Source organism: Dysidea avara, chromosome 1 (assembly GCF_963678975.1).
Source record: "Dysidea avara chromosome 1, odDysAvar1.4, whole genome shotgun sequence".
NCBI lineage: Eukaryota > Metazoa > Porifera > Demospongiae > Dictyoceratida > Dysideidae > Dysidea > Dysidea avara.
This window is the reverse complement of record NC_089272.1, coordinates 64,932,095-64,946,887: the sequence shown is the minus strand read 5'-3', so window position 1 is coordinate 64,946,887 and position 14,793 is coordinate 64,932,095. Positions and strand designations below refer to the sequence as shown.

Below are 14,793 nucleotides of genomic sequence, written 5' to 3'. Positions count from 1 at the left end.
CATTGAGTAACTAGAACTTGAGATGAAGGCTAGTTCGTACCACCACGCAATAAAGATCGAGCTGACTTATGAGATCATTCCAAGGAATTTGTCCCACTGTTCAGTGTAAGCACTCCTTGGGATAGAATTTCCAGCCGGCTTCCCGGCCGTTCGCACGTCAGCTAGTTCATCGTCTCGCGATGGATTTGGCCAAATGCTTTGATATACGTGATAACCTCTGCTACTGGAGTTCACTGGAAAAGTAAATACGGTCGCTCTCTGAATCGAAGGAGATAGCCGCGAAGCACGCGCCTTTGCTACCACGTTGCTAGATCGGTAGCTACAAAAGTACTGCTACAACAACAACGCTAGCTACCTATACACTTACTACACTACTCAGGGCCGCCCACGGGGGGGGGGGGGGGGGGGGGGCAACTGGGGCATTTTGCCCCGGGCCCCAGCCTGAAAGGGGCCCCAGGAGGCCCCCATGAAGGGCCCCCTGAATACCTGTTTAAAAGATCGATATACTCTAATAGAGCAGTCAGATCTAAATACTCTAATAGAGCAGTCACAGTATTCTTCAGAGGAGCAGTGTAGCAAGCTTATAGATAAGGAGATATGGTTGGTGATGGGTAGTTATTGTCATTGCCAGCAGGTTGTGACCTTTTTTTTTTTTTTTTTTTGGTCTTCACCTTACAACTTGGGTCAAGGGCCCCACTTTAGCTCTTTGCCCTGGGCCCCTTAATTTCTCTGGGCGGCCCTGACACTACTTAACTGATGAGTTGACACCTTGTTGTTTAATATCCTTACGTACCGTACAGTAAAATTTTTGGCGGTAATAACTTTGGCGAGTATTATTTCAATCGCCAAAGTTTTTTCCGTCAATTTTTTCAACAGAAGGGTTTCGTCACACTTTTTTACCGCCAAAGTTTTTTACTATACGGTATTAGAACACACTACCTGCAATTTTGGTTGGTCCAATTTACACTCAGCAGCAAACACTGCAGCTGTCATCGGATAGCCATTGCTGTTAAGGAATGCTGTAATGAGACATAGTACTAAATATAAGTCACTGAAGTGTTTAATACAACATTACCACTACTTCATAGAATACAATACAAATAGTGGACTGGACTACTGTTTTAATTTCACTATAGAAATGGGTTGTGCATGTTTTACTTTATGTCTTTTTAAAAATTTCACAGTTAGGTTCAATATCCTCACTATCAGGTTCCTAGTGGATATGGCTACTAGTATATTGTATGAACTGTTGTGTGTTTCATGTACACTAATATTGAATCGTGTGTTTGACCCCCCAAGAGATATTCTGGATTAACTATGATAGGGGGGTTAAAAAGAGAGGGTTATGATAGGGGGGTTGGGTTATGACAGGGAGTGGAGACTGACCTCCCCTTACTTGTAGTGTTAACACATCAGCTGTTTACAACACACAACAAGTAGCTAGCTAGGGATGGGAGTCCCTTTATGTGTTTTGCAACATTCTTTCCTCCTTTCCAGATTGTAATACTCTAATGGAGCACTCATGTGGACAGTATAACAGTGACAAGTTGGTGTGCTTTACAACACTATCTTATGTGCCAGTAGTTGAACTACTCCATGTAACTGTTAGGTGACATGGCTCCACCAATACAGTTATATGCAATGAGGATAGTGTTACATCACTCCTTGTCCTTTTACTGTAACAAGATTTCGTGCTGTGTTGTAACTTTGTATACGCCGACCTTCACTTGGGACCTTGCATTAGCACCCTGACTTTCATTTGGAACCCCAAGTGTATATCCTTAGCAAAGGTGTGGAATTGACGCCAGTTCAGTAGTCCAGTCCACTGATTGTACTTTAGGCTGGGGATGACAATAAATACCATATATAGTAGGGATGCAACAATATTACAATATATTGCAATATTTTCTACCACAATACAATACAATATTGTCATTGCCGTATTGCAATATACTGCAGAGCTGTGGTTCGTGGATAATAATTACCCAGCATCAACAAAGGTATCAGAAAGTAATAATTGAATGATTTATTGGTGATCAGAAGCTATACCCTGAACATATAACACTGATAATACGGAGTACTACTTGTAAATGAGTTTGATGATGGCTGCTTGACCTGTGGTATACTGTCTGCTGTACCTCAGCATACAGATATGAGCTATGTAAACAATTGCAACATTCACTTTACTACATTTCAACATCGTATTCAAATATTGCAATACAACAATATATTGCAATATTATTGAAAACAATATGCAATATGGAGTTTACCCATATTGTTGCATCCCTAATATGTGTCCCACAACCCTCGACAGTCATCTCATTGACAATACAATACATGTTAAGTACAACAACTACAGCTAGTAATACAACAACTACAGCTAGTAGTACAACAACTACAGCTAGTAGTACAACACCTACAGCTAGCAGTACAACAACTACAGCTAGTAGTACAACACCTACAGCTAGTAATACAACAACTACAGCTAGTAGTACAACAACTACAGCTAGTAGTACAACAACTACAGCTAGTAGTACAACAACTACAGCTAGTAGTACAACAACTACAGCTAGTAGTACAACAACTACAGCTAGTAGTACAACAACTACAGCTAGTCGTACAACAACTACAGCTAGTAGTACAACACCTACAGCTAGCAGTACAACAACTACAGCTAGCAGTACAACAACTACAGCTAGTAGTACAACAACTACAGCTAGCAGTACAACAACTACAGCTAGCAGTACAACAACTACAGCTAGTAGTACAACAACTACAGCTAGTAGTACAACAACTACAGCTAGTAGTACAACAACTACAGCTAATAGTACAACAACTACAGCTAGTAGTACAACAACTACAGCTAGTAATACAACAACTATTTCAAATGTTTTATAAAGTTTTAAACTTAGAGAAGTGTAGCCAGCTATGATATAGACCTCACATAGTCTACCCCCAAATTCCTGATCCCCAAAAATCCTACTGTCTGGACTATGTACTGCAATCGTCTCTTGGATTCAGCTGAGCCCTCGTTTCTTGTTAATAAGATAGGCCAGCTGATTATAAATATTTTATCAAAAGTACTTTGTTTGATACTAGCAAAAACAAGACTTTAAAAATATTGTATGGATGATTCAAGCATGCAAAAATGTTTTCAACATGAAAACATGTTTGTCACACTACAATGTAAGGAGTGAATCACCTCTTTGATATTAGTGTTTTAAAACTGAGTGCAACTGTTGCAGAATGGCTGTAGGGAGGATCTTGGAGTACATGCTATTTACAATAAGCCTTTCCCGCAATTACGTCACAATGCAAAAATGGCAAAAAGTGTGGGGGATCTTTGTACAGAGAACCATTGGAAGGAACCAAAAGTCAGACCATTGGACTATTCAAGAAGTATGACAATGCATGCCCCTACATAGGAAGATAGTTAATAAGCCTCACCAGAATTTTCTTGTGCTCATCTGGAAACGTTATCCCTTCTGTACAAAGTACTACCTCACCCCTACACTTTTTGCCATTTTTGCATTATTTTTGTGTTGTGATGCAATTGCTGAAAAGGCTCATTTACAATGGATTATAGAATGACAGTAGATACTACATACCCACAGTATGTGTGTAGTGCGTGTAGTGCATATAGTGTGTGTGTAGTGCATATAGTGTGTGTGTAGTGCATATAGTGTGTGAGTAGTGCATATAGTGTGTGTGTAGTGCATATAGTGTGTGAGTAGTGCATATAGTGTGTGTGTAGTGCATATAGTGTGTGTAGTGCATATAGTGTGTGTGTAGTGCATATAGTGTGTGTGTAGTGCATATAGTGTGTGTGTAGTGCATATAGTGTGTGTGTAGTGCATATAGTGTGTGAGTAGTGCATATAGTGTGTGTGTAGTGCATATAGTGTGTGTGTAGTGCATATAGTGTGTGTGTAGTGCATATAGTGTGTGAGTAGTGCATATAGTGTGTGTGTAGTGCATATAGTGTGTGTAGTGCATATAGTGTGTGTGTAGTGCATATAGTGTGTGTGTAGTGCATATAGTGTGTGAGTAGTGCATATAGTGTGTGTGTAGTGCATATAGTGTGTGAGTAGTGCATATAGTGTGTGTGTAGTGCATATAGTGTGTGTGTAGTGCATATAGTGTGTGTGTAGTGCATATAGTGTGTGAGTAGTGCATATAGTGTGTGTGTAGTGCATATAGTGTGTGAGTAGTGCATATAGTGTGTGAGTAGTGCATATAGTGTGTGTGTAGTGCATATAGTGTGTGAGTAGTGCATATAGTGTGTGTGTAGTGCATATAGTGTGTGTGTAGTGCATATAGTGTGTGTGTAGTGCATATAGTGTGTGAGTAGTGCATATAGTGTGTGTGTAGTGCATATAGTGTGTGTGTAGTGCATATAGTGTGTGTGTAGTGCATATAGTGTGTGTGTAGTGCATATAGTGTGTGTGTAGTGCATATAGTGTGTGAGTAGTGCATATAGTGTGTGTGTAGTGCATATAGTGTGTGTGTAGTGCATATAGTGTGTGAGTAGTGCATATAGTGTGTGTGTAGTGCATATAGTGTGTGAGTAGTGCATATAGTGTGTGAGTAGTGCATATAGTGTGTGTGTAGTGCATATAGTGTGTGAGTAGTGCATATAGTGTGTGTGTAGTGCATATAGTGTGTGAGTAGTGCATATAGTGTGTGAGTAGTGCATATAGTGTGTGTGTAGTGCATATAGTGTGTGAGTAGTGCATATAGTGTGTGTGTAGTGCATATAGTGTGTGTGTAGTGCATATAGTGTGTGAGTAGTGCATATAGTGTGTGTGTAGTGCATATAGTGTGTGAGTAGTGCATATAGTGTGTGTGTAGTGCATATAGTGTGTGAGTAGTGCATATAGTGTGTGAGTAGTGCATATAGTGTGTGAGTAGTGCATATAGTGTGTGAGTAGTGCATATAGTGTGTGAGTAGTGCATATAGTGTGTGTGTAGTGCATATAGTGTGTGTGTAGTGCATATAGTGTGCGTGTAGTGCATATAGTGTGTGAGTAGTGCATATAGTGTGTGAGTAGTGCATATAGTGTGCGTGTAGTGCATATAGTGTGTGAGTAGTGCATATAGTGTGTGAGTAGTGCATATAGTGTGTGTGTAGTGCATATAGTGTGTGTGTAGTGCATATAGTGTGTGTGTAGTGCATATAGTGTGTGAGTAGTGCATATAGTGTGTGTGTAGTGCATATAGTGTGTGTGTAGTGCATATAGTGTGTGAGTAGTGCATATAGTGTGTGTGTAGTGCATATAGTGTGTGAGTAGTGCATATAGTGTGTGAGTAGTGCATATAGTGTGTGTGTAGTGCATATAGTGTGTGTGTAGTGCATATAGTGTGTGAGTAGTGCATATAGTGTGTGTGTAGTGCATATAGTGTGTGTGTAGTGCATATAGTGTGTGTGTAGTGCATATAGTGTGTGTGTAGTGCATATAGTGTGTGAGTAGTGCATATAGTGTGTGAGTAGTGCATATAGTGTGTGAGTAGTGCATATAGTGTGTGTGTAGTGCATATAGTGTGTGAGTAGTGCATATAGTGTGTGTGTAGTGCATATAGTGTGTGAGTAGTGCATATAGTGTGTGTGTAGTGCATATAGTGTGTGAGTAGTGCATATAGTGTGTGTGTAGTGCATATAGTGTGTGAGTAGTGCATATAGTGTGTGTGTAGTGCATATAGTGTGTGTGTAGTGCATATAGTGTGTGTGTAGTGCATATAGTGTGTGAGTAGTGCATATAGTGTGTGAGTAGTGCATATAGTGTGTGTGTAGTGCATATAGTGTGTGAGTAGTGCATATAGTGTGTGTGTAGTGCATATAGTGTGTGAGTAGTGCATATAGTGTGTGTGTAGTGCATATGGTGTGTGTGTAGTGCATATAGTGTGTGTGTAGTGCATATAGTGTGTGTGTAGTGCATATAGTGTGTGAGTAGTGCATATAGTGTGTGTGTAGTGCATATGGTGTGTGTGTAGTGCATATAGTGTGTGAGTAGTGCATATAGTGTGTGTGTAGTGCATATAGTGTGTGTGTAGTGCATATAGTGTGTGTGTAGTGCATATAGTGTGTGTGTAGTGCGTATAGTGTGTGCACACGTGCATGCGTCATGCGGCTAGGCAAGGTATTATTAGTACACAGTTATAACACAACACTCCAATATTATCAGACCTCTCAACTTGGAACTGGAGTTAACCTTGAGACACCCCAAGTGCATGGTCTCATGCAACAGTGGGGTTCATACACACACACACTTTATTAATAAAGTATGTCAACAAGCATGAACTAGCTATACTGCATGTATACTGCTGCTATTCACAGCTTATTTCTATGTTCTATGGTGTTAATCTACACATAGAATATAAGCAACCTGGAATTTCAAGCATGGTGTGGTATCATGTGAATCATAAGTCTGCTTATTCAGCTTTATGCCTATCTTTGTGATGATTGTAGGTATCACTAATCCTTTCACTAGGTCCGAATCTGGCCTCTGCTCTGGCACGTGATATATTTCCCACTGTCTATCTTAGTAACCAAGTCTATTCAAAGTTGATTAATGCTAGAAAAACTTATTTACTACTAAACAAAAACGAGAAGTCACCTTACCATACTGTAATACATTGGGTCACAGGTTGGCTCCAGTCTTTTATAGATTTGAGCGCCATAAATTTTAAATATTTATCACGTGAGTACTATTTCTTATATTTAGTTAACGAAAAGTTTTCGATTGTGGGTTTGAGTTTTATTTATAGGCGAAAACCTTGAGAATTCTTGAGATCTGGAGCGTGACCTTGAGAAATTAGCACCTAACCGTGAGACCTTGAGAAGAGGCCCAAAAACTTGAGTCTCACGGTGAAACCGTGAGAGTCGAGAGGTCTGTATTATTAACTTTGTGTACGTGATCAGAGCACTTTTCTGGCCTGGCCACACACCATAGAGATCACATGATCTCTAATAGTACATGTGGTAACCAAGGTGATAATACCTTCACAGGATAACATCATATCCGGTCATGACCGGAAGTAACCCTAACATCCTCAGTAACACATACAGTACAAAGCTACACCACAACATTCTGTTTACTAGCTTACCATAAACGTGTCGCATTACCAGTTCCGTCATCTTCAACTAAGTGCGAACTAATTAGAATTAACATCAAACCAACCATTTCCGTATACTAATAATTTACGAGAACTTTATCCGATGTGACTTGTTCCAATGAAGACCAGCGCAGACTGAAGCAGCGAAAGGAGCGGTAGAATATGGACAGGTTGCCTAGAAGCGGTAACTCGTCAAAACCGGCGGCACAGGACGGAAGATTACGCACCACATCATTTGACCACAAAGTCGAGGAGCGATTAAGGACTACTTCTTTCGCTGACCAGCGAAATGATAGTACACAGCAATCGAGCAATTTGAGGCTAGGCAGTGAGTTGTATTTGGAGCATGTTGTTGCTCCTCTTGCTGTATCCGTGTATACTCTCTTGTATCCTATTATTTTAATGCGTTATTTGTGACTAGGAAACAAGGATGGTAGTCGTGTTACCATGGTTTCAGCTACATTGGGACAACCCCCAGACAGGCAGCAGGAGATATCGTACAGTATTGTCAAGGTGATCGGCAGTGGTTCATTTGGGGTAGTGTATCAGGCTCGTCTGCAAGAGGAAAATGAAATGGTAGCCATTAAGAAAGTACTGCAGGACCGACGGTTTAAGGTGATTATTAGTTAGTCTTGCAAGCCAGCTGGTTTTACGTGTTGAAAACACTGTCTGATAACTTTATTAAATTTCTAAATGCCGCAATGTCACTTGTGTTAGAATTGTTACCCACACATTTCTGTTTGGAAAAAATGTCACAAAATGGTTTGCCTGCCAGCAAAATCCTGGTTAAGGTTACCAGACTGGTGTTTATAATAGCAAAAGAAGCCAGCTACTTGGTGTTAAGACTAGTTAAACCTCTCTTCAAAAGGACCCTCCATTTAAAGGACACTGTACATTTAACCTCTCTATAAAGGACACTGTACGTTTAACCTCTCTATAAAGGACACTGTAACATTTAACCTCTCTATAAAGGACACTGTACATTTAACCTCTCTATAAAGGACAGTTTCTGAGGTTTTTATTCACGTTTTCCAATACTCTGAAAAAAGACAACCTCCTTATAACAGCATTTTTTCCCCAAAATTAATGGTCTTAAAGTGTCTATTAAGTAGAGGTGTCCAAGTGTTAAGGTCACGGGGTTTGGTGATGTTTGTATATCAACAGAATCGTGAGCTGCAAATCATGAGACGTCTAGACCACATTAACATCATACAACTGAAATATTTCTTCTTTTCAAGTGAAGAAAAGGTTAGTGACCTCATGTCCATGTTTGTTATTGCTAAAGGCATGAAAGTTGTCATTGTGTTAAGTTGTGTAACATGGAGGGGGGGATGATATACACCTGTTAATGTGGACACTTGAGGACACCTACATAATCCTGACGCTTAGTTAAAGTCTAGTACATAAACTGACCTGGAAAATCAGGACACCTTGATAATGGTTGATCCCAAGGTGTCATGTTTTACTGTAAAAAGACAAAATTCTCTAAAAGGAACCTGACAGAGTCATCTTACTGACACTGAAACTTTCCTTACTGTTGGGAACTGAAAGGCAGGATGTTTTCTTGCTCTGTCCCTTATGGGATTACATGTTCTGTCAGTTGAGCTTTATTTGAGGCTGTAAAATACGACTTTAAAGCTGTCAGTAAAATCCTGCCATCAACAATGGTATTGTGGAATAGTTTAAACAAGCACAGTTTATTGTAACCATGTCACACATGTTACGATGTGATTGACACATACACGTGTGTGTTACTAGTGTACTAGTTAGTATACAAATAGTTTACTACAATGTATAGTAGTGTACCACGACAGGCTTGTGGGTACCCATATAGGGTGCAGCACTAGCTCCTGACCACGATAAACAGTACCTCCACTGTGGCAAACGTAGTTTACTAGCTTAGGAGAAGCTTGAATTAAATCATCCTAACTCATAACTTCTTTAATTCTAAATTTTAACGTTGCTAATGGTTCCTATTAGTTCATACGTACATCAGTGGGTAGGTCAGCCTGTAAGTACTACATTGTTAGGGGGTTCCCTGTTGAGGGGTTCAATTGTTACTAATGTCCTGCTTTGTGTGTCCCATTTACCTTCACTGACATGAAAGGTGTTAACTTGCTATATCGTATAACAAAGCTAAAATGGCTTCTCTATGCTTCTCACTGTAACGCTGTGTAATGATGAGCTGAACTCAACAGGCTGAACACAAAGGGTAACGACGGGCTGTACACAAAGGGTAATGACGGGCTGAACACAAAGGGTAATGATGGGCTGTACACAAAGGGTAACGAAGGGCTGTACACAAAGGGTAACGATGGGCTGTACACAAAGGGTAACGAAGGGCTGTACACAAAGGGTAACGAAGGGCTGTACACAAAGGGTAACGACGGGCTGTACACAAAGGGTAACGACGGGCTGTACACAAAGGGTAACGAAGGGCTGTACACAAAGGGTAAGGATGGGCTGTACACAAAGGGTAACGAAGGGCTGTACACAAAGGGTAACGATGGGCTGTACACAAAGGGTAACGAAGGGCTGTACACAAAGGGTAACGAAGGGCTGTACACAAAGGGTAACGACGGGCTGTACACAAAGGGTAACGACGGGTTGTACACAAAGGGTAACGATGGGCTGTACACAAATGGTAACGATGGGCTGTACACAAAGGGTAACAGCCATTGTAAACTTGATTGTTGGGGGCATGTGTGCATTAGTTCTGGTGCCATTCCTTCTTTTGATGTGGATGTTCTCCAGTCAGAATTATGCTACACAAACATAAACAAGTGTTAGGAATATTAAGCTCAATTAGAAATCACACCATGAAAGCAAGGAAACAAGGGAGGTCGCCTACACTTGAGATGTAGCAGATTATTATAGCATCTGAAATTTCACACAAAATAATAGTGGCAGAAAATTTAATGACAAAAGGCCATCCCTAAAATTAAAATCTTGTTGTTGATATGCACACACAAAAGCAATGTGACAACAACACCAACCATTTCTGTTTCAACTATCACAGTGACAGCAGAGTCAATTGTGTCTGCACAGCGTCATACACATGTAGTAATACAAGAGGAAAGCTTTAAGAGAAAATTGACCCTTGTTAGCAAGCCTGCAGCTCACAATCATTTTCATCTCAAGCACAGATTGTTATTTTACTCATCCTTACTTCGACTTTCATTACAGGACACAACCTTGGTTAGGGTTAGGCAAACGTATCTTTCCAGAGTGCCAGCATGTGACTGCAAAATCAAGCGATAACGTTATTATCACAGCACCAAAATTCTTGCAAAAAATATAATGTTAGCTAATAATTCCGAAGACTAAACTTATTGTCTCACTTTAAAAACCTGCTATGCAGTTACTGTAGTACTGGTGGATCCTGATTCAGTCATGGGTATATACTGAATTAGGGATTTAATGTCCACTAGTAAATCTGCCGGTGTAGACTACCTCCTTGTTTCCTTGCCTTTTATTTCTATGATCCCTACTTAATATATATTACTTTTACTTTCATCTCTCAAAGTGCTGTAGAAAAGTTTTATTGTAACATCATTTCACAAAATCTTACGTCACTACACACCAATATGTAGTCACATTACATCACACCACATCATTATGTGGTCATGTTAGTAGTATCAGGTAACATTCACTATGTAAATGATATTGTACAATTAAACTCCACCCTCTAATAGTGAGTCCTTGACATTGTCCTGGAATTATCACATACTTGCTGTTATTTATTAATACTGCTATGGCAACCATGTTAATTACATGAAACTGTTACATTAATTGTATAGTACTGTTTGTAGAGTTGGGAAATAATTTAGCTTATTGAGATAATTTCATTATCGTGATAAAGATACAGTGTTTTACTATCGAGATAATAGTAAACTTCTGTAAAAGTTTGTAGTATTTGGATGACATATTATGGAATTATCTCCACTCTCCTACTAACTCGACTTATAGACTGTTTTAATGGTCTAGTTATTAGCTGAAACTCTATAAGCTAAAACTCTATAAGCTAAAACTCTATAAGCTATCCTGAGATGGTCTATACACTAATACATGCTGTGAAAGTGTAATGATCACTTTGTCGAGATGATATATTTATATCAAGTTTTGCTACATTCTCCACACACTTTCTCAGAAACAATTTTGTATGATCAATTCATTTTTAATCACTCCCAGCTCACATGTTACCATGGTGACATCTCATTACAGAAAGATGAACTATATCTCAACCTGGTACTGGAATATGTCCCGGAGACTGTGTATCGTGTTGCTAGGCACTACAGCAAGGCTAAACAAATGATGCCAGTACTTTATATCAAGGTGGGCATTGCTTGGAGTCTATTGTGTGTTACCATGACAACATTACAGCTGCTCATGTACCAGCTATTCCGCAGTCTGGCATATATCCATGCCAACGGAGTGTGTCATCGTGACATTAAACCCCAAAACTTGCTACTCAACCCTGACACCGGAGTGTTGAAACTGTGTGACTTTGGAAGGTACCCAGTAGACCAGCTGTTTGTGGTGTGTAGTTTTGTGTTAACCTCTCTGAACGATTTCTCCAAGTTAAGGGCACAAAGTACGTCCATAATAAGGATAAAGATTTCGGTCCCAACTTGTCTGACTCCATAACGTTATTACAGAAAGTCTTAGCACAGACCCACACTCCTCAAGTGTATGTTATTGAACTGCGTCCATACATGCAAAAAGTGACACTAATCCAGTCATTTATTATAGTATGTACTGAGCCCTCAAACACATTTAATAACTCAAGGATTGAATTATACCAGTTCTTAAAATATGGCTCATTTGTAGCACTGCTTGACTGCCAATATTTCACTATCTTCTTATTCACCATTAATTTTGGGTAAGCCATAAAAGTGCGTAGTCTGTTCTACATTATAACCTTTTCCCATGGAGCTAAACCACATATCATCTGCTTGTGACATCTTTACTGTCACTACTAATCATCTGGTTGGCTGAAATGTTCAAGAAAAATCTTTTTTTCCTTTTTTAGCTGTTTCCTCAGAGCTCAACTTGATAGTATATTTCCTTGGAATTAAATTTCGCACCATCAATAATAGTCCCACTTGAGTGGTATCACAATATAAGAGCTTTAACATTGTTTTGATCATCGAGTAGTAGTGAAATTGGAATAGTCACCAAGTGCCGCAGTGTTTAACCAAAGTATATGTACAAGATTAGCTGAGCTCTGAGAAAACAGCTGAATAAAAAGTTGGATTTAATAACATTTCAGCCAATCAAATGATTAGTAGTGGCAGTATAGGTGTCAACAGCAGACATGTGTGGTATGTACTTTATTATGGCTTCTCTATAGGTGAAATTTTGGTAGGTCATAATTACAGTATGTGTCAGACATTTGAATGAAAGGATTGTGAATTATTGCCAGCCAAGCAGTGCTACAAATGAGTCATATTTTAAGAACTGGTATAATTCCATCCTTCAGTTATTAAATGTTTTTGAGGTTTCAGCTCAACATGTACATACTAGACCATTCTTGCAACTGCTAATTTGAGCATCGAAGATACAGCAATGTTCAAATGCTTTATCTCACATTTGAATGCTAACTGACAGTTTATAGAATATGTCATATCTACTCCTCCTCACCTGTTCTGAATAATATTGGTTATAATATTGGTATATCAGTTATAGGAATGGGTGCAACACTAGTACATAGGCTGATCATTGTAGCAGTGCCATTTGATGATTTGGAAAGCAATAGAGTTACAGCGGACATCAAACAAGTGTAAAATCATGGGATCGAGATACTCTAATAGAGCAGCCACCACAGTAAAGTGTACAACTAAAATATGGGGGGGGGACTTACCAGAGTTCACACCAGGACTTCCTCTATGTGTCTCTACCACTAATAGTGCTAGGGTTACTATAGTATTTGTATTTCATGGATAAATCATTGCCAAAGAAATCCACAAAATTTGTTATCACACAAGTAGTGTCATAGCTGAGCCAGCCAAGAGGGATGCTAGCTATAGTGACTTTAGGGACAATACAGTTTTCTCAGCATTTTAAACTTGTTGTGACACCCTTTTTGTTAGGGACTGTATTGTCCCTTATACAACCACTTGTCCATGTGACACTGTTAGGGACTGTATTGTCCCTTATACAGCCACTTGTCCATGTGACACTGTTAGGGACTGTATTGTCCCTTATACAGCCACTTGTCCATGTGACACTTGTTTCATGTCGTTGTTGTTGTTGTTGCTATAGTGCCAAGAAGTTGGTAAAGGGAGAACCAAATGTCTCCTATATCTGTTCCCGATATTATCGAGCACCTGAACTAATATTTGGAGCCACCGATTATACCGTCGATATTGGTGAGTGTCTATTTCCTTTAATATGTCTGTCCGTCTGTCTGTGTGTTTGTTATCATGTTCTAGTATGTATCACTTGTGTGTACAGCAACCATAGTAACCATAGTAACCATAGTAATGATGACAACGTGTGGAATGTTCTGCAAGTTATGGTAATATTAATTTTGTTGTTGGTCTTGGCCTTCCTCGCTGCTTGATGAATTCTCGATGTACAAAAGTGATAGCAATAATCTCGTCTCTGTTTCTGTTGAGTTTGTTGACGTCTTATCTGAATCAGTGGAGTATTGCTAGATGTAATACACTACTATGGTTGAAAAGAATTATTTCAATATCTTTTAAAATTTTAAGGGAGATTTCAAGATTTCCATAAGATCTTAATTATCCTTGCAACATTTCAGACCAGGCTTCTTGCAGGTCCCTCGGATTTAGACTTGGCTCTTTAAATTAACAAGCTTTCATGGATCACATTGTCGGTAGCCCTATATGGTAAAAAGGCTAGTGCCTAATGGGACACATGTTGTCACAGTTACACTACTGCTTGTTTTGTGCAAATTGGAGCCAAAGCTCTGTAAGTTGTCCATTGGGTACAAATTACATTTTTATACCTGGTTGTGTGCTAATATCACGGTGATAATATCAAGGTGATAATTGTGTCCCTGCTATACAAACGAGGCAGAGCAGCTAAGTGTTGTCACTTGGCACTACATATCTGGAGATAGTACATCCATATAATTTATTTATTCAATTTCCCTGAGGATTTTGCATAATAGTGCTTCATTTTCACTTTGATCACTGGCTGTAAAGGTTACTTTGATCATTGATCACTAGTTATAAAGGTCACTTTGATCAATGATCACTATTGATCACTACATACAGGTCACAATATTTGTGGCTTGTGTACAGCAAAGTTGAATTGATCATTTTTAGTACATAATTGGACTGTATAACAAGGTCATCAGCTGGCTGGCCTGGCTAGCTAGCACTGCTCTGTACAATGAAGTATCTATCCATCTAGAAGTGATTTAGAAGCAGTTTAGATAGTGTGCAACTACACACACACACACTACACACACACCTACACGGCAGCTGTACAAAGCACAGCTATTGCTGCCCAGTGAACCAGCACTGGGATTCCTGTGCACCACTCAGGCGCTTGAGCCTTGTGCAGGCAAATCCTCTTGGGGCAGGGCTAGTAACCCGCAGGAGGACTGTCCAGGTCTCGCGGAGAGAGGTTGCAGAACCCAAAGTTCCACAATGACCTCAATACTGCTAAATGAGACAAGGACAGTTGGGCATTTGCTTCCCCAGTTAAT

The 14,793-nt window shown here is 39.6% G+C and overlaps 2 protein-coding genes across 4 annotated transcripts in view; one reads left to right on the top strand and one right to left on the bottom strand.

Moving 5' to 3' along the window:
- The window catches only part of LOC136241290 (uncharacterized), a 9,542-nt gene extending 2,045 nt beyond the window's left edge, over positions 1 to 7,497 (bottom strand). The window contains exons 1-3 of one of the 3 annotated variants that reach the window (XM_066032493.1): positions 7,104 to 7,497; positions 1,387 to 1,841; positions 940 to 1,019 (exon numbers count right to left, since the gene is read on the bottom strand). In XM_066032493.1, the coding sequence (XP_065888565.1) occupies positions 940 to 993 (54 nt within the window). In that variant the 5' untranslated portion in view covers positions 994 to 1,019; positions 1,387 to 1,841; positions 7,104 to 7,497. The remainder of the gene's footprint in view (positions 1 to 939; positions 1,020 to 1,386; positions 1,842 to 7,103) is intronic. The other 2 variants (XM_066032500.1, XM_066032490.1) reach the window with 2 other exon arrangements.
- Positions 7,153 to 14,793, top strand: part of LOC136241285 (glycogen synthase kinase-3 beta-like) — a 10,526-nt gene continuing 2,885 nt past the window's right edge. Inside the window, exons 1-6 of the mRNA XM_066032484.1 lie at positions 7,153 to 7,440; positions 7,534 to 7,727; positions 8,277 to 8,360; positions 11,337 to 11,447; positions 11,496 to 11,626; positions 13,377 to 13,483. Coding sequence (XP_065888556.1) covers positions 7,275 to 7,440; positions 7,534 to 7,727; positions 8,277 to 8,360; positions 11,337 to 11,447; positions 11,496 to 11,626; positions 13,377 to 13,483 — 793 coding nt within the window. The 5' untranslated portion in view covers positions 7,153 to 7,274. The remainder of the gene's footprint in view (positions 7,441 to 7,533; positions 7,728 to 8,276; positions 8,361 to 11,336; positions 11,448 to 11,495; positions 11,627 to 13,376; positions 13,484 to 14,793) is intronic.